At 43.3% G+C, this 19401-nt stretch overlaps 2 protein-coding genes across 3 annotated transcripts in view; both read right to left on the reverse strand.

The window, feature by feature from the left end:
• Positions 1 to 5317: 5317 nt before the first annotated feature.
• Positions 5318 to 12822, reverse strand: Dbp73D (putative ATP-dependent RNA helicase Dbp73D). The gene is made up of 2 exons (XM_077650048.1): positions 7892 to 12822; positions 5318 to 7688 (listed from the first exon to the last, which is right to left on the reverse strand). Exons 1-2 carry the CDS (start codon positions 7909 to 7911, stop codon positions 5429 to 5431), a joined length of 2280 nt encoding a protein of 759 aa, XP_077506174.1. The 5' UTR covers positions 7912 to 12822; the 3' UTR covers positions 5318 to 5428.
• Positions 12823 to 14945: 2123 nt separating this feature from the next.
• The window catches only part of LOC144115628 (uncharacterized), a 64118-nt gene continuing 59662 nt past the window's right edge, over positions 14946 to 19401 (reverse strand). For both annotated transcript variants that reach the window (XM_077650053.1, XM_077650054.1), the window contains 2 exons: positions 18175 to 18268; positions 14946 to 15093 (listed from right to left, as the gene is read on the reverse strand). In XM_077650053.1, coding sequence (XP_077506179.1) covers positions 15017 to 15093; positions 18175 to 18268 — 171 coding nt within the window. In that variant the 3' untranslated portion in view covers positions 14946 to 15016. The remainder of the gene's footprint in view (positions 15094 to 18174; positions 18269 to 19401) is intronic.

The following is a 19401-nucleotide window of genomic DNA, read 5'->3' on the forward strand; positions in this document are numbered from 1 at the left end:
ACGGCAGGCCTTGCTCTGAGGAAACAAAGGAATGATACACTGGCTGACACAAACAGGCATTTATTGCTACAGCAACAATAACGCCAGCTAGCAATAAAATACGCTAATGAATCGAGGTCGTCCGACTCACCAGCAAAGGTTACGAGCGAATGTTCGCCCACGCTAGCGCAAGGGATACTCCGAAGCCGGACAGGACGAGATACGGGAGCAAGTCTCCGCACCACTTCCTCACCCCGCTGGTGAAGAGCGGAGCCGCGTGCGAAACTTCCGCTCGCGCCGACGATCCCAGCCGAAGAGAGTGATGCTGTGTACTGTGTCCTGCACGCGCGCAATCTCACGCTGTGTGATGCTAGCGCCCTCTCTTGTTATGTTAACCAGGGAGAGTCACGTGATGTGCCCCGCATCGAGGCGAAGCTGTTGCTACAGGGTGGATTGCGGGAAAGCCAAGAAAAGGGGACCGCGGGGCGAGTCCCCACAAACGCAGTAGCGCTTGAACTCCACCGCTACTGCGTCACACCCCTCACAAGCGGCAGTGTCGCGTGCGAGGAGGCCCCACCGAATGGCACATGATGAGTGCACAGTTTCGACGCACTGGAAGAACCAAAGAGAAAGTATCACGTGGACAAAAGCACTCGCGCCTGTGAATTGCGCCTGAAACAGCGCACAGCTGAGCTCGGTTAGCTGGCTGATAGGGGCTTGCGTGAAGCTCTGAGAAGCAAAACTGAAACTGCGCGATCTGGCTGACTGAGACATGGCTGTAAGTTTCTCATCGTGCCTACAATTGCATGCATGTTGAGGTACACGGATGAATTTGCAGCTTAGAATTCTGGTTTGTGCTGGGCTATTTGGTCAATCGTTTGCCGTGCCAGTCACAAGTTGAAGTTCTTGTTAGCAAACTTGAAAAGATTCAGAACCAAGCTGCCCATTTTGTGTCCCATAACTATTCACTTCAAAGCAGCATCTCTGGCATCAAAAATAACTTAAGATGGGCTCTACTTTCCTCACGCCGGGAATTCTTTCGACACAGCTTTTTACGAGACGTTTCTCAGTTGCACTGTACTAAATAAGCATGACTATCTTTTTCCATCCAAATACATTTCGCAGCGTTGACATCACCCGAATAAGAATAAAGAAATATCAGCGCGTACTTCAGTTTTTGCTCAGTCATTTTTTTCCACGCACAATCAGGTCATGAAACCTACTCCACTGCGAAATAGCTCTGGTTGTATCAGACTCCGAATTTACCGCAGCATTGAAGGCAGCACTTGCTTAGTAGTGGTATCGTTGGTCTGTATGTCAACCTTCCGAAACATTCATTCCGCTTGCCATGTTTTAAACTTTTTTCCATTTTCATTTCCAACATTGCCATTTTTAAGCACATGCTGTTACTATACGACCTTACCGAATGGTTTGTGTTATCCAGTTTGTTGCTTGTATTATTTTATGTATTCTTTTCACCGGCATTCAAGCTACGAAAAACATATTGTTTCAGCCCCCGAGTGTAATGCCCCTGCGGGTGAATGTAGGTATATCAATAAAAAAATAAATAAATAAATAAATAGCTGGACGCAGCCTCCCTTCGGGAGCCCACTCAAATTAACTGGTGAGACCTGTAGCGTCCGAATTAGCGAGCGTACGACGCCATAGACATACATGAGCAGGACAGTGCTGCCAGTTCGAATTATCCACATTTCCAAATTGATGTAGGGTCGAATTAACGGGCTTTTACTACACACCACAACTTGCATAGGTTCTTATTCGTTGTCCACACCGGTGACAGCTGCCATGATCGCCTCGTCGGTGAGGTCTTCATTTGTCATGACTGCATCGTCAGTGTGAAAGAATTTTTTGATGGGACACGCAGCAGTCATCACCTTTCACTGATGACTAAAGCATCGTCATCACTGCACCGGCGGGAGCTTTGCACGCCTCTGCGTCACTGGCATCACGTCTGCTTTCGAGAAGCAATTCTTGACGGGAAATCCAAGGAGCTTGCAGAACTGAGGGAACGGTGACAGCAAATGAGAAAAACCACGCTGGCAACGCACGTGCGCCGCACCTACTGATTGAAAGTACGCATGGTGCTTGGCCGGCACAGCAACTCGGCAGCTCGCATGACAAAGTAACGCCTGCCCTCAGGGCAAGTGCAATCCGCGAAGTTACCAAAGAACAGGGGAAGATGGGACAACGCATACGCTCTTGCCTCTCTCACTGCCACTCATCGCGCAGAATGCAAAAAAAAAAAGCTGGCTTGTTTTCTGCGAGCAGCTCACCCCTCAGAAACGTTAATAATAAACTGCTCCACCAAGGCTTCCTACTTTCTTCTGTGCCTTGTTGCAAAGGGGAACACATCCGTCATTTCTACAACCTGCGCCGCCGCGACCTGCAAGGATCCTCAGTGCGCCCGGTGTCTTCAAGTGCATGTCACTGGTTCTTTCGCTTTCTCTATGTCGCTGCCTCGGCTCGGATCATCGGTCGGCTCCACATGTGCGCGCTTTTGCACTGTGGTTTGGCTGTTGCGGTTGTAGCGTCTGCATGTTTTTTTTTTTTTCAAGGTTGTTTTCACTGACTAGATTTAAGTTTTATAACCGATAATGTGCTATGACAGCATTGCTATAAGCGGTTTATTTTACCATACAACACATGGTAAAGCTGAAGGTGCCGTGGCTGACCATTGTTATATCCTGTATTGTTATAACCGGTATTGTTAAAAGTGGGTTTGACTGTGTATTGCAAGCAGTTTAAAGCAGAGCCTGTTTCACTCATTTTCAAATTAAAAAATGGAACAATAAAAAAATGCCATATAGACATGTATGTAAATACCTAAGTGGACAAATCAATAATGCTGTTATTGTTTAGAATCCTCCCCTTCTAAGTAGAACTCATCATTTATTTTCCCTTAAGGACCTCTAGGCGGGGCATTACATAAGGTGGGAGCAAAAACAATGGCACAAGCAGAACGAACATTTGGAATATAACAGTGAAGGCAAACAAATTTTAAAAGGCCATTAAATAACTAAACTGAACAATCACAAATACACTGTGGACATCGCGGAATATCAGGAAAAGCAAAACGGGAACACTGTATACATACATGTGTATTGCAGAGGAAGAGTTCAACAACTTGGAAAAATGTAATTAGTGCAAAGGTGGTACAAAAGTGACCAGCAATACACTGAAAGTGACACTAAGATGAAGATAACATATGAGCAGGTTTTTTCATTTATTCGGATTGCGCTCGGTTGCAATTGCTTCAGGCAGCTCATTCTATTGTTCAATGGCGGATAGCAAGAAGGATTTATGAAAGGCATTCGTGGAAACATTGAGAAAGGATGAGCCAACCACCTGTGCACAATGCACAACTGGCATAGTTGAACTGTGCGCTCATGTCACAAAATATCTGGATTCGTAGCTTTTCTTTAGTGCTTGGAAGAAAGATCTGGATGGTGACGCATTGATCCATTGCTTTTTTTTTCTGTGGGAGTGGGTGCACCTTGCAGTCTTGTCACAGAAACCCTTCAGTATATGTGTAATAATGGTTTAGTAACTGATCAGTGTTGTCTACTTGACATATAATGTGCTGCTAATAATGGAAGAAAATAAACTTGGAATAATTTCACCTCTGCGTAGCCTTAGCTTTTAGCACGACAGCATTCATTAGCTAGTTTTTGAATAGCGTATGCACACTTACATGCTCTATATGCAAGTACTACTTTGCAGGACTTCAGATTCTGCATCACTACATCACTTTTCGTTTAATGTACAGAACTGCAGTAGAACCATAAGTTGTGGTGTCTTGTGTGTTTAAAATATAAGTAGTGCTGTTAGAAAAATGGGGCATTTTATCACACTTTGGAGAGACCAGATCATCAAACTAAATGAAAAGTAGAATTTATTGCTCAGTCTGTGGGAGACAGTGAAAGCCTAATGCAGTATTGGCAATGTCTGACCATGCTGAACAATGCTGCAACAGTGATGAATACCACTCTGAAGCAAGTGACCCTTCCTTTACGGACGTCACTGCGTTGGCAGTGCCATTCTCTTTGCACACATAAGAGCTGTGTACACTAAATTAAAAAGTTAGCATTTGCAAGCCGAACAAATGCAGTGGCTGTACCGCAAATAGCATTTGTCATCTGCTGACTGTGTTTTCTTGGAATACATCACATGGAGGCAGAAGACCAGTGTTTGTGTATGCTGGTAAGGCTAATTAACAATGCTGTCATTTTGGTGTCTGTTCTTATTGTGCGGTAGAGAATTTTGCCAGCACTTCAAAGTTTGGGGTCTCACTTGAGACTTAGTTCATCATCAGAGTCATAAATGTATATCCTGTGCAGTAGGCAGTGATGACCGAGTTTGCATGTATTCCTGAAGTGAACAAAAATGTTCAGCTGGCTTTGAAATGTTCGGGCATCGGAAAACTATTTTCTTGCTACTACCTGAACTAGAGAGACAAGTCAAACAGACAAATGCAGACTATAACTTCAGGTTGCATACCTGTGCTGAAGGGTTCTAGCATTTCTTGTGGCTCCTGCCTTCAGTAATCAAGGCAAGCCATACATGTTCAATATTATTGGGGCTATGTTTACCTAATGAAACTAGTTATGTTTACTTCAGTGTTCAAAGTGTAGTTCAGAGCCAGAGGTGAAGCTTCCTCTCAAGTCCAATTTCAACAAAATGTGTCGGGTCACAATGGATGTACTATCGGGCCAAGCTGAAAAGTGAATACACATATGCTATATTTTTCAACTGTGCAGTGAGGCATTCCTTACAACCAATTTATGAATAAATACTTCATTGGCTCCTTTATGCAGAAACAAATCTCACTAGTTGTATACTACAGCTAGTAAAAAGTAGAAAGGGAAAATACTGTACTTTATTCATAGTAACTGTTCACGTTTCATTCCGGCCCGACAGTGCAGTGTGTTTTGAGACTATGTGGCAACAATCTACGACCAAATTACCACGTGCTGATGCTTCAGTGTAGGTGGCCGAGCAAGAGACATTAAATATACGACACAAAAGCCAAGCTCACTCTTTCATGATAGTGCACAGTATTTGTACCACGGGTGCAAGCAGCGTATAAAAATATTTCACCCTCTGAATTATTGGGCATAGAAGAGGGTGTTTTATGAAAGGTTTGAGGCTTCGTGCGACACAGTTCAATTCTGCTATCATGGCAGGTGATTAACGCAGCACTATGGGCAAAAAAAAAGGTAGTTGCGAGGTGTGGTAAAGGATATAAAATAGGCACAACTGAGCAACTTTTCAACATGAAGCTCGCGGTGGCAGGACAGTTTTGAAAGGATGATAATAATTTCCAAGTTCAAGGGAAGCAATTTTATTTGTAACTGGGATTGATGAAGGTGGACAAGGATTTTATTATACCAGCTTCAGCACTAAAGCGTGATCGCAGTAGAGCCAGTGTTTAATGCTGCACATCAGGTGCTTCCTTGGCAGCCCAAGATTTTTGAGCAAAACTGTACTTCTTCCCTCTTTCTGGTCCATTTTGCTCACTTTTTACGATCACTTCGACAGCCTTCAGAGCATCCCGATACTTGCTCTGAAATTCTTCAAGACCATCACTCTCGCTAGTATCTAAAGGCTGAATATCCTGCTTTCCAGCTGATTCAAGCATTGCCTTGAAAGCTTGCAACTGGCCTTGTCGCATGAACGTCACAGCAGTGCCTGGAACTCCAGCACGTGCAGTCCTGCCCACCCTGTGTACGTAAGTCTTGATAAACCTTGGAGGGTCATAGCATATGACGTGGCGCACGTTTGGCACATCAAGACCTCTTGCCAGAACATTGGAGCACACCAAGATGTCCAGCTTTCCAGACGCAAATTTCCTCAGAACCCGTGCTCGTTCTGCAGAGCTCAACTTGGCAGAGAACTCCTCAGCACGAACGCCGCCCATTTCTTTGAGCACTAAGCTAAGCCTGTGGGCATCCTCCTTCGACGCAGTGAAACAAAGAGTATCCCGAAAACCATGGTTTGCCACAAGATCCCACACAGCCAACGGCTTTGTGTTATCAAGAGTGACGTAGTAGTACTCGCTGAGCCCCTGTGGTGTTGTGTACTTCCCAACAAAGGTCTTTTGCCGCTGTGTGACACCTTCCACACTGAGTGCGGCAGTGGCTGTAAAAAGTTTGGGTTGAAAAAGCATTAGGCTTTGCAACTTGTCAGGATCTTGGGTCAGTGTTGCTGAATACAAGAGCTTCTGCACGGGCTCGCGACAATTCTGAAGACAACATATAGTCAATGGGTGTGTATGCAGGCGGCCATGCACAGGTTCTTTACAACAGCAGTTCAGCTTGTCTGCACCAAACACAGCTTGTTCTACCTCGGGAATCAATGTTGTCTGTACATCTTCAATAACTCGGTCAGCTTCATCAAGAACAAAAAACTTAAGCAGATGCAGGTTAAACCCAGGAGTCTTACGAACATGGTCAAGGAGACGCCCCGGAGTTGCCACCACAATGTCCGCTAAACTCACAAGACCTCTTGCAGTTTTGCGAACAAGCAGTGCCTGTTCTTCAGCAAATGTTCTCGTTCCAGTCACCAATTGCACATTCAGTGATGTTGCACGCACATACTGCAAGAACACAGCATGGACTTGCACTGCAAGCTCCTTAACAGGAAGGACAACAACAGCACGGACAGCACGCACAACACGACCTTTAAGAGCCTCCACAATTGGTATGACATAAGCAAGTGTCTTGCCACTGCCTGTTGGTGCAGACACACAAATATCCCGGGGAGGCAGGTGCGAACGCCGTTGTTCTGGTGACAGCAGCCAAGGAACCACTTTTTCTTGAACTGGGAAGAGCTTCCGTATGTTATTTGTGGCCAACACTGACAACATCTCGGCACTCAAACTACTGGTAAAGTTCTCCACTTTTGCGCTACCAGGCTTTTTTCCTTTTTTCACAATGGACTGGACCACCTCTGGGTTGGACAGCCATTCCGGTAAAACTCTGTGAACTGCCTCTATTTTTTTCACTTGCACATCACCCAACACGGGATAATACTCTCTTGAAATAACTTCTGCGGGCTCACGCAGGTCATCAGGGGCACCGTTTTCTGTGTCCGCGAACTCCATAGCACCTACATCGTCATCTGAAGCGGTTGGCTTATGCTGTCGGTCTTCACTACGCTCTGTTCTTGGCTGCAAATCGCCATCCACTTGTAGCTCCGGCGTGAGGTTCTTGCGTACTTCTTCAGAGTCTTCGGCGCGCTCTGCTTTTGGCGACAAATCACCGTCCACTTGTAGCCCCACTGTGAGATTTTTGCGTCTGTCCCGGCGCACGCGAATCTGTTGGCTTCTCTTTCTCCGAGTTTTCTTCTTCCCCTTTGGAGCTTCCACCATGGCAGTGTCAGATGAAGCCTCTGGAACCGCATGAGACGTGCCAATGCCCTGATCCTTCGATCCCGGTCTAGCTTTCTTTCCAACCGGCGCCACATCGTTATCCTGCTCGAGTTCGCATCCTCTGTCACCAATTTTTCTTTTCTCGCGATCGCGCCGGATATTTTCATGCGCGACTTCTGCCTGACCCACTAGCAAACAATCATCTCGGGCCAAGTGGCGAGCCTCCTCTTGCCTTCGTTTAGCTTTCTTCAAAATTTTCCGCAGTCGCTTGTCAGGATCAACTGCCCTCTCTCCAGCACACTCGGCGTCATCGGTGAATCTGGAAGTTGAAAGGCAAATGAATATGCGAATGAGACATTATGAGCAACCACGCGATCATTCGAAATGCATTTATAATATCCACTTTTAAAAAAGCCGGCTATCAATCTTTTTTTTTTTTTTACAGCACACGCGCTAACTTCGCACATAGAGGCCTGAAACACAGAAGAGTTAGACAGCAGAGTACAGTTTAGCACAACTCACCTAACATACAGCTTCTCCATTTTGGTAGCACAATCATCGGTTTAATTACTAAAGGAAAACTTAATACCCAAAGCGAAGAAACGACTGCATTTAGCAGCAACGAATTCAACCACCCACACTAAACCACGCACCACGCTGTGACCACACCACGCTGCAAAAGAGACAGATGCGTCAGACACCAAGCTCAGCCAAGCTAAGGCTATGGCTGACTATGGCAAGTGCAAGGCTGCAAACCGCAAACTGCCGCCGATACCAATGATGGTGATGATGAAAATGATAAGCATATTATGAGAGCGCATTAGAGTTCTGAAAAATGGACGAAATGCATGGGAAAACGAAAAAAAATTTTTCTGCATAGTGAAGACTGGTAAAGGCGAAGTTATATAGTTTCTCCAATGTCTAGTGTTGTGGTTGTGTGTTTGCGCTTCTCTCCACTCTTTTGCGCGCGGGTATTTTGAACACAATTGTGAGTGAGGTATGCTCCGGGTAGAGGGGTAGAGGTGCAGTATGTAGGACTTGGTCATTGGCATGGGGTGCGTGAATCCAGCCAACGTGCTACTCGTACTTATCCTCTCGAAAAGACGAAATGACCCGCTGCTGTGGTGGCTGTGGTTACTATGGCAGCTGTGGTTTTCGGCTGTTGGGCGCTAGTGCGCGGGCCGCGGCCGCCATATTTTGGAGGCGAATTGCAAAAAAAAAAAAAGATGTAGCCCATCTCGTCGCCGAGTGCAGGCGCGAACATGAAAAGGATTGCAAGTTAGGCGTAGCACATTTAGGACGGCTGTTTCCCGACGACACGGGCTTTCAGAGCGGCGCGCGCTCCTCCGCTGGTTCGACACATTGGGCCGCAGTGGTGCTGTTGGCCCAGTTGTGCGGATGGCTCACCGTTCGTCCGAACACGCACAACGGCGGATCTGCGTGGGGCACCAGACTGTTAAGTGGCGCTAGCACTCTGCTTTTATAGGCACGTCGCGTCTGCTCGTTGTTTAGACAAGCTGGGGCACACACAACCCTTGACAACATAATTAAACACGCATTTTGTTTGTTTTTTTTTGGTACGCGTCGTCCCGGCGCTGCGGCTACCGAATGGGGAGAGGGGATTCGGATTGAAAGTTTCGGAAAGTTCGCATAATGTTTGCCCTCTTGTTCGGCGTCATGTTCGCCACGGCTCCCGGATGATGCCCGCCTGAATTTGCCGAGAACGGGAGCTAAAGCATTTCATGCTTAAAAACGCCTGTGTTCTGTACGTGCGGGATCGGCGCGTCGAACCTCAGATGGCCGAAATAAATTCAGAGCCCTTCACTAATGGAAGTATTCCTCTATCGAATCTTTTTCATGACTGACAACTTTGAACCGATTTTGTTAGCTAGCCCATTCACGTCTATCTGTACGCATTTTTCCGAGTCTTACTTGGAACAATATGGGCCGCATGGCGAGACCATGCAGTAATCCTCGCGCTTTCTCTTGTGGTTTACATCAGTGCAAAGAAACCATTGGATCCAATTGGGCTGTCCAACTGGGACCAGCTATCGGTTTCATTTCAAATGTGAATATCATTTGGAAAGTCCAATTGGTTTCAAGAATTTCAGTTAGGCCCCCGGCCCATATATTAATAGACTAGGGCTTTTCCAATTGGGCTTTAATTCATGGTGTTTAACGTCCCGAAATGACTCATGTTATGAGGGACGCCATAGTGGAGGGCTTCGGGTAATTTCCACCACCTGGGGATCTTTAACGTGCACACTGACATCGCACAGTACACGGGTCTCTGGCATTCGCCACCATGGAAATGCGACCGCCACGGCCGGGATCAAACCTTCGTCTTTCAGGTGAGCAGCCGAGCACCATAACCATGCACTAAGCTACTGCGGCAGCTATTTTCCATGGGTTGTAGTGTATGCACTATGAGCCCACTAATATTGGACACTTTTTCTGTGTGAATCCATTTTGCTTTTATCATTCAATGCCTAATGGGAATTAAACTCAACGAGTGGCCGCACAGACCTATTGGCAAAGTGAAAAAACAAACTCGACCTGCCGGGGATTCAGAGGATTACCCCTTCGGCCAATTATGCCGAAAAATGCAAATTAATGCATGTATCACGTAGCTCCACTCATACTCCAAAGTACCACCTAAATAAAACTGAACTGGAAGCCATATCATCATATCGGTACTTAGGTCTGCTCATAACCTCAACATTATCGTGGCAACCGCACATTGAATCAATAATTTGCAACGCTAATCGCATGCTCGGGTATCTACGTCGAAATTACAGCAAGGCCTCAGTTTCATTAAAGATACTTCTTTATAAGACACTTGTACGATCCAAACTAGAATACGCCGCTTCCATATGGCACTCTAACCAAGCTAACTTGTGTCAGTCCATTGAGCTTGTACAGAACAATGCAGCTCGTTTCATTTTATCTAACTATCATCGCACATCGAGCGTAACAAGTATGGAGAACAGTCTTTCACTACCCTGTTTGTCTCTGCGTTAGAAATTTCTTTTGTTTATGCCTCTTTTTCAAAGTATACCATCATTCAACTTTAAGACAGCAGCTCATTCTAGAACCCGCTTGTCACGAGTCGACCACACACACAAGGTTGGATATATTCGTTGTAACACATAGACATTTTCTTACTCATCTTTACCACGTACATGCGGCGACTAGAACCACCTCCCGGCTGATATCACATGCATCAATGATTATGCCCTTTTCAGGAAAGCTTTATCTGCTTTTATGTTTGTTGATGACGTGGCCTAAGTGTTGCAACAATTTTTCATTTATAATGCTCAAATGAAGCCATGACATTTTGAACTTCTTTGCAATCCTGTAACGTCATAAAAATTATATGCTCAAGTAGTCAGCTTTGAATTTTTTTCCCTCTTTTTCCATGGCTGTCTTCCCTTATGCCTTCGTACTCGTGATAGAACCAATTTGAGCTGTGTGTTTTGTTATCTACATTTTTTTTATTTTTAGTTTTTTGTTGCTAATATTATGTTGGGCTTTTAATGGTTTGTTACTGTTTACTCTCATGTTTTTCCAGTTTGGTTACTAATACTGTTTTCTCCTAAAACCTGCTATATACAACTTGCTCCTCTTCAACCAAGATTCGTCACAAATGTTCACTGCAAATGTTCACCGCACTCCCCTCTGCAATGCTTCGGTGATTGAGGGTATTGTAAATAAATAAATAAATTATCTAACACCCTCAATCCTGGGGGCCTTTAAGATAATAAAGTGAATTACTCAGCTTTCTTAGGGTACAAAACACCTGGAAAAAGACCCGTCCCTAACCAACTCAAATCCAGTTGTTTCCAAATAGTATCTAGTTCCCAATTGGACTCAGTTTGAAGCCAATGGTTCGTCACCGCATTTTTTAAATGTTGGTTTGTGTGCAGATTTTATTGCCTTTTTTTTCCTGTTTCCTTTTCTTTATTGCAAAAACCCATGCAATAAGCCTAGAGTTGTTAGCACTAGGTTCTTCCATTGCTGTCTTTGTCCTTGTTCATTTGTTGCATTGTATGCCACCCATTGGGAGGTACATTTTACGAGTATCTCCTGGATGCAATGTGGTTGCTCAAGACTGACTGGGTCCAGTTGGTTGTCTCTGACTAGAGGGCTAAAAACACAGTTGTAAGTTTTTAGTTGGAACCAATTGCTCCCTTTTCCTTTAAAGCATAAAGCAAATACTGCTTGTAGCAGAGTAGTCGGATGCCTGGCTGGCACTGCATCAACGGGACGACCAACTAGCTTTGGTGTGGCAAGCAGGGGACTCCTTGGATGCTTAGTATGTGTTTCCCTCTCTCTTAAATTACAGAGGCTCCTCCCCCCCTTCACTGTAGTAATAAAAGTCCTTGAAGCAACATTCACAATCCTCTTTGGCATACATTTAACTGCATGACAAGAGCGGTAAGTCAACTGATATAAGATATGCTTGCATTGGAGTAACTACCACCTCCTAGTAGTGTTTCAATGTTTTTATTATTGCAGAAATATGTAAAAACATGAATTACAATTCAAGTACTTCTTCTCCATCTTTGCATAGCAAACCTTTTGCAATCTTTTTATTTTCACAAATCGTGTATCACTATTCGCAGTGTCTGGTTAGAAGGCCAGATACTCCGATATATTACTAAAATGTTCCATTCTGCTAGTGTCGTGCATTAACAAAATTTTGACTGCCTTTTCAGAGTATATGCTTAGATGAGGAAGACAAAAATTTCTGCCAGTCTTTAATCCCTGCAGCTTTAGATGACTGTTCCTTTATTGTCAAGAAGAAATAGAAACCAACTTTTCAATAGATCAGCCCCTTTGGCTACCAGAAAACTATTATACAATGCAAGTCATCATTCTCCATGGCATAGTATATGTACACTGAACAAGTCAGTCAATAAATGCTTATGTATGAGGCATCAAAACATAAGGAGCATATTTAAGAGAAATTTCTGTTGAAAAAAACCAGTGACTCCTTCTTGCTGCTAAATGAGCTCAAGTCAAGCATTCTGCATACGGTACTGCCCCCTCAAAGAAGAGCCCATAAAACCGCCCATTCCAAACACTGATGTGTTGCATAGAAAAACATTTGCCCAATTGCTGTGCCATATTACACAAGCTTTTTTTCTGGTGAGCAGAAAAAGGAATAGTTTTGTTGCATGATCAGCTTTTTCTTTATTCTAATTATATGCATGTTTTCTTGCCTACTCATAGCAGCTTCTGTGCAAAGTACAAATAAGCATCTAGGCAATGAGATATGCAGCCACATGGTGTGATCATGTCACTTCATGACATTTTACCTGCCACTGCTGTCATTTGCTAAGCCGGGGTGAAGGCTTGTCAAGCCTGTTCAGGATTTTTTTCTTCCTATGTTGTCCAGAATTCCTTTAATTATGAAGCAAAATTGGGATGTTTACAACTAGGCTTGTACAGTCTTTGTCAAAAGTATACAGCCCAAGGGGTCTGCTTCTGAGCCCTGCAGCGCGGCTCCCCTTGCATACTCGAGGACCCTAATCTCACGAAGGCGGGAGGAACTTAAGTCCTCAACCCTCCCAAGTTTAGGACTGCCAAATGTGCTTAAGAGCCCCGCAACACGGCTTGGAAGCAAACCCTTAGGACTGTATATTTTTGACAAGGACTGTACAGTAGTACAGTACAGTTTCACTCGTGTTGCTGTAAATGACCTAAGATTTATGAGAAGTAGCTTCGAGCCTGGATTACTTTGCAAAACTTAATTACATCTGATCAGCACCTGTTTTCATAAATACTTTTGTAGTAATGAAGCTGTTAACATATTCATTATGTATTAATTACATTCTTGCACCCTCATATTTAATAGTGCTTCACTAATTCCAGATGGATGATATGTGCAATGTATAACGAGTGAAGTCAATGCCATCCACAAGATTAGCCAGTTCTACCATGAAGGAACGACAAAAAAAAAAAAACTACCTAACCCGAACAGCAACACCAGCTCATACTGACTATAAAAGTGTAAAGTCATGCATATTAATGCTCACAGCGAGGTTTTCATTCTAAAGAAGTGGCATGGCAATACCATACATGGCTATATAAAATGTGTTGAAAGCACTGGTGGAGCGACATGAAGAGCAAGGACATGCTTCAGTACGTCATTGTAGGTTGCATGAGCTGGTTTGGGAGCGCCACCAGTCTCTAACTGCAAGCACTATTTGTTAGGTGTACCAAACACTTTTTGGGTGCTCCCATTCACACAACCTGCAGAACAAAAACAGTTATGGCACATTTGGGGAAAAAAAAAAATTCCAGCAGCAGAATGACTTGCACAAAAAAGGCAGCAAAGCTAAGTGCACACTGAATATGAATTGCACTAGAAGTATATTTCAGTGACTCTTTGGAGCTTCAAGTAGACACCATAGTCGAATCCAAGCACAATACAAATTAGATTTCTGCATTCGGGGCAAGACTGATTCAGCAGTGTTTAAACAGACTACACACACTTATAAAGGTGCTTCAAGGTCAAGCACACATTCTTTTGGCGAGGCTTTTAAGCAATGACTTTCACTAGTATACTCAAAAAAGCAAGGCGAGATCACACTGATGAACCCCGTTAGCATTGTGCTATAAAAGGAAAGCCCTATTTTGTTTTTATATGCAGAAAAGAGTAAATTATGCAATGCAATGCTGCAACTGCTATGAATTTTTGGTACTGGCACACTAGTATTTGATTTTACCATCAAATATGCGACCTTCAAAACAACTCGCCTAGTCGTGCCACCTCAAACACAAGTGTGCTATTCTCACACTATTGCCTGTGCAACCTGCAGCACACTAATTATAGAGTTCCAGACTTCCTAAGGCAGCAGTAATTAAGGACATTTTCCCCCTTATATTATTGTTTTAAACTGAATAATAATGCAAGAGAACCCAATAGCAACATCTCCCATCTATACATGCTATGAATGAAGTTTGCAACAGCTACTTTTAATCTGCAGAAATTTGAGAGATGCTCATGTCTAAATAAGTATCAACATCCTATATGTATACAATGCATTTTAGTGTTAGTTGTATTAGCCTACTCCCCCAGTTTTGCATTGTCCTATCTGCATGCCCTATTCCTCAGAAAAAACAGACAACTATATACATACGTACAAGGCTGCCAGCTCGGGGGGAGGGTCATGGCCACTCTACCTGTACTAAGACTGTTATACTTAGTGGCACAGGCAGGGGCCTATTGGTTTACATTCTTTTTCTGGCTGCCCCACCATACTTTTTGTCCGGTGAAGGCCAACTTGGACAACCACATTAGAACTGGAGGCCCTAACCCAGAAAGAGATGCAGACACAAAACTGCCTCATCACTCACAGGCTACAGCGGCTATTTGTGTTTGTTCAGTGGCAAATGTGTGTGGTATCATCATTATGTTAACGATTTCGTGAGCCAGCTAGTACTGATCACTCGTACCTGAGGTTGAGCGGGTGAAATTTTTTTGTGATAAGGCTATTTTATTTCAACTACAGATCACAGCATGCATAAATAGTACAAATGACAATAAATGCAAAGCAAGATGAATGAATTCAATGTATTAGAATTTTATTAAGAGAATAAGAAGTCCAATAGGTCATAAAAGCATTGAAGTCGTTCAACCTAGGTCCTAGGTTTCATTAACACATAAAAGAGCTTTGATGTGGCCGTCCCCACATTCTTGAAACTATATGGCATGCCTGTGCAGAAAAAGAAAAAAAGATGCACACAATAAGCATTCTGTGCATTACATGGTACACAGAAAAATAAGTGCACAGCCTTTTTAGTAAGGAACTGAAAACACTCAGCACTGCATTCTTCAGAGCCAGGCAACTTAAAACCAGATGCAACAGAAGATTCATAGAAATTTTAACATAATTGAATACTCACACTTGCTTAATTGAAGCCAAAGATTAATTTGGCTTACTAACTTGCAGTTCCTTACAGACAAAACAGTAAAGCTACCAAAGAGTATCATAGTGTGGTATGGTAGTAACAAAATTAGCAAAGCTACACATTATGCAGGAAGATTTATTTAACAAAATGGCAATTTAGACTTTTGCAGTAGGAAATTTATACAATGGCAATGTAGGCATTTTAACTAAGCAATAAATCGATCCAGTCCAGCAACTGTATCAGTTAAGAATGCAGATCAGTTCCTTTGAATTTTATGTGTTCAGTCTTAATCACCCGACAGACTTGGCAAAGCATGCTGTTCGGACAGTTAGAACTACGAGAAGTGTAAAAACAAGAGCAATCAAGTGATGAAGACAAAATAGACGGCAGGGCTAGTGTTTGACAAATGTTACCCAAGCACTTGTTCAGTCATCTGACCTGTTTGTCTGTACAGTTCTTGTTTTGAAGTCATCTCTTCACCACAAAGACCTCAAATATAAGGCCAAGATACTGATTATCAGCAACTGCAGCGGACACCCTTTTCAATTTAATTTTATTGCATCAAGGTTAGTAGGCCTTTTTTTTTGCAGTGTGCTTATATCAATCGTCTAGCTGCATCACAAACACTCAGAGTTTGCATGCATATGCTCCAACATCTAAAGCACTTAATGGGCATTATTGCAAACATCACCGGGCCAACAGTACACTGTAATTTCACATGTCGCTTCTCCCAAAGCTGTTTCTATGCAACAGTATCTGCACATCATTTCGGCAGCCAGCCATATCCTGCAATGATTGATGGAAAGCTAGAACACAATCGCATAGACCTCTTCTAAGCAACAAAAAATTTAACATGCTTTAGTCAGTTGTCAGTACTTTTATAAAATCATGGTGGGAGTGAAAGCACCTTGCCTTGTATTGATAAAAATCACATTATTACCAGCTAAACAATTCCAATTTTAATTTGGCACTGAATATGGTGTGAAACAAGATAAATCAAAAATGTGTTTAAACTTTAGTACTATCCATGAATCAGTACCCGTAATGGTATGTGAGGTTTAGCATCCTGAAGATTCATGTGGGGCTATGAGACTCCAAGAACAACACAGTGGAGGACTCCAGATTAATTCTGGCTACCTGAGGCTCTTGTTATGTGATATCGGTGAACATGTGGGCAGTACACGAGATTAGATTCTGCAACTTCACAGTCAGGAGCAGCATGCCTTAGCCACTGCACCACTGAGGCAGGTACCACATACTAGTATACATAACCTAGCTGCTGTTAAGCGTACCGAGATTTTGAGCTTATGTCCTTTTCGAGAGTTTTCCAGTGCAAGGATAGTTTGTTGAAAAGTGGTATTGCCTTCATGTTGCTGCTCAAAATGGCAGAACAGTGGCAACCCCCACAGCATGGCAGAGCGCGTCAATGCTTTTGCACACAAGCCTGTGTATAATGAAACAATCCTGAAGGCTTGTGCCAAAACCAAGGTAACACTGTCAGTGACTAACACAAGGTTAGTTTCTTCACTGTGGAAAACTGTGCAGAAGTATTGTGTGGCTGGCACTGCATTTGTTTTCAGTTCCTCAAATTTTCCAGCGTCCAATCACCATTATGATGCCTTATTGTTTTCAGCATAAATGTACACAAAAATGAGCACACTAGTAAAAAACATCTCGTGAAAATTTTGTGCCATCAAAGACAAGACTGCATTAAAAATGCTACTGTTCAACAAAAAAATTGAAGTTAGCTGTTGATCTTTTTAATGCAAATTATCAACTCAAATTGTGTGTGTGTGCGTGTGCGTGCGCGCGCGCGTGCATGTGTGTGCGTGTGTAAAGTTGTTTTATGTTGTATGCATAGCTTAACTGCCAGCAAACAACATTGATAAGTAGACAAAAAAGAAGAAATGACAAAAGCTAGGATGCAAGATACCATTGCACACGTGGCATTTTAGCACTCATTCAGCTGTACGATACCGCACACTGTTCCATGTGAAAGCTTTTGAAAATATGTGACACAGTGTCATTGTTCGTGCATTACTGCCTTTATGCCTTGCAGTTTAATTACAAAAATTACCATCTATATCCATTCTTCTTTATTCAGAACTGTGAGGCAATTTCTTCAAGTTAACTGCAAAGATATGGCCGGGTAACTGGGGCTGGGTGCAAACTTTGATAGCATGTGCAAGCTGGAAAGCTAGCATGAAAAATTTGCCTCCTCCTTTAGCATTGTGAACAATCCAAATTTGGTGAACATTTCTTGAATCATGCCTTACGGACATGTCTATTTTGTTAGCACTAGTAAACATGATTCACAAAACAAATACCCATGCAACATACACAAGTTATCACTGCAGTAACCAACAAGAAAAGACAATTATGTGCTTTCCTCCCACTTTCTTCCAAATGTGAGAACTTAATTTCAAACACTACGCCTCTGAGTGCTCCTTTTCCTGAGCTATAAAAACTACTGAACATTATTCAAGTGCTAAGTCAATTATTGTCCATATTTCTTGGTCCATCAAGTGCGGCCCTCATCTGGCAGCCTTGCTGCAATGAATCGCACAAGAGAACCTCTATAATTATCAAAGTTGATATAATATACCACATCAGCTGCCACATATACATCCATACAAATATGTACGAAGCTAGAAAGGAGGTTAGCCACTACCACAGAGCAGACCGCATTGCACAGCACACAGTATGTAGACTAACATCTACATACTGCGTGCTGTGCAATGCTGTGCAATGCGGGGCCAGTGCCCACTGGTGGCTCATTATCTTTTCCTCTATCATCTAAGTTACCTCAATTTCTTGGTTTACCTAAATATCAAGATATGAATAGCAAAAAGAAGTAATGGATAGTGAATTTTTCAAAAACATACCGCTCAAGAGCCGGAAAACAGATCCTTTTTCAAGCAATGTCCAAGCATCACCAACAGTGCTGACCATCAAGCCATCATCAAGAACATAAAAGCACTGCAACAAAAAAAGTTACAACATAGTCAAGTGGCAGCATATTGCAGATCGGTTCATTTCACAGAAACATGAAAATGTGGAACTGTGTCTTAGAGCCCCAAGTAGCTTTTTCAGTACCTGCTCAGCACAAAAGGTACCTTTATTTTTTTGCTGAGAAATCAGCATTTATTGCTAAGTCTTTTTGTTTTTCACACCGCCCTCACTAGTAGAACTCACAGAATGTCCATTAAGCAAAGCGCAAAATGCCCCAGGGTAAGACAGACGTGCTGGTATAACATGTCAAAGGTCCATAATTTTCTGCGGCTCAAAATGAAAATTGGTTTTTTGAGGAAAGAAAATCGCGCAGTAACTGTCTCTGGTATCTCAGTGAACACCCGAACCGCGCCATAAGGATGGGATAAGGGAGGCTTAAAATTTGGAATTCTGCAAAGTGTGAACAAATAAGCTGCCATATTCTGCGGGCAGCCTCCTGTGCGTTTACGCATGCGCCCTTTCGTACAGCAGCGGCCGCTGTGCCGCTGGTTCTTGCCTCACTGCTTCGTGGTGCAGAATTCTGTGCCCGTCCGTCCATCCTTTTTTTCCCCTTTCGTTCATGGCTCTTTCACTGCCTTCTCTCCTTTCCCAACGGCCCCCGCTGCATTCTTTCCATGTTTTGTAGCAACTTTTTCTCGCCAATGCATGGCGTGTTTCGCCTCAAAGGCTCAAAGTAGTCGAGAAGTTGGCTTTTCCTCGCCGCCCGCGAGCCTAGTGGGCGAGCTCGCTGTGAGTACCTCAAAGAACAGCGGATATTAATTCTTGCTATATTCTTGTAAATACGGTAATAATGCTTTCAGAAGGCGCCAGTATCATAACTTTTCCCATAAAAGCAAGTGGGCAGCACACTGCAGTCAGAGCCGCAGTGATTGACGCGCTAGCTTGGAGTGTCAAAGAATCAGCAGAACTTTGTGAAAAGATTCTACATTTTATGAGAATTAAGACAATCAGATTCCCATCATTCTATCATTCCTACTGACGTCCACACATACAAACTCTTAAAAAAAAGTATGAGGCTGAAAACACATAATGCTGTGAAGAAACTGACAGACACTTAGATGGCCTGGTGTGATAGACTGCTTAAGCAGAATGTGCTTTTA

The sequence above is a fragment of the Amblyomma americanum genome, chromosome 1 (genome assembly GCF_052857255.1).
Source record: "Amblyomma americanum isolate KBUSLIRL-KWMA chromosome 1, ASM5285725v1, whole genome shotgun sequence".
Lineage (NCBI taxonomy): Eukaryota > Metazoa > Arthropoda > Arachnida > Ixodida > Ixodidae > Amblyomma > Amblyomma americanum.

What these genes read in the sequence shown, in the direction of transcription:
- Dbp73D (XM_077650048.1), bottom strand. Translation starts at nt 7,911, where the DNA reads ATGGAGAAGCTGTATGTTAG. An exon ending in ATGGAGAAGCTGTATGTTAG is followed by an intron (nt 7,689 to 7,891) that starts GTGAGTTGTGCT and finishes TTCAACTTCCAG; the next exon opens with ATTCACCGATGACGCCGAGT.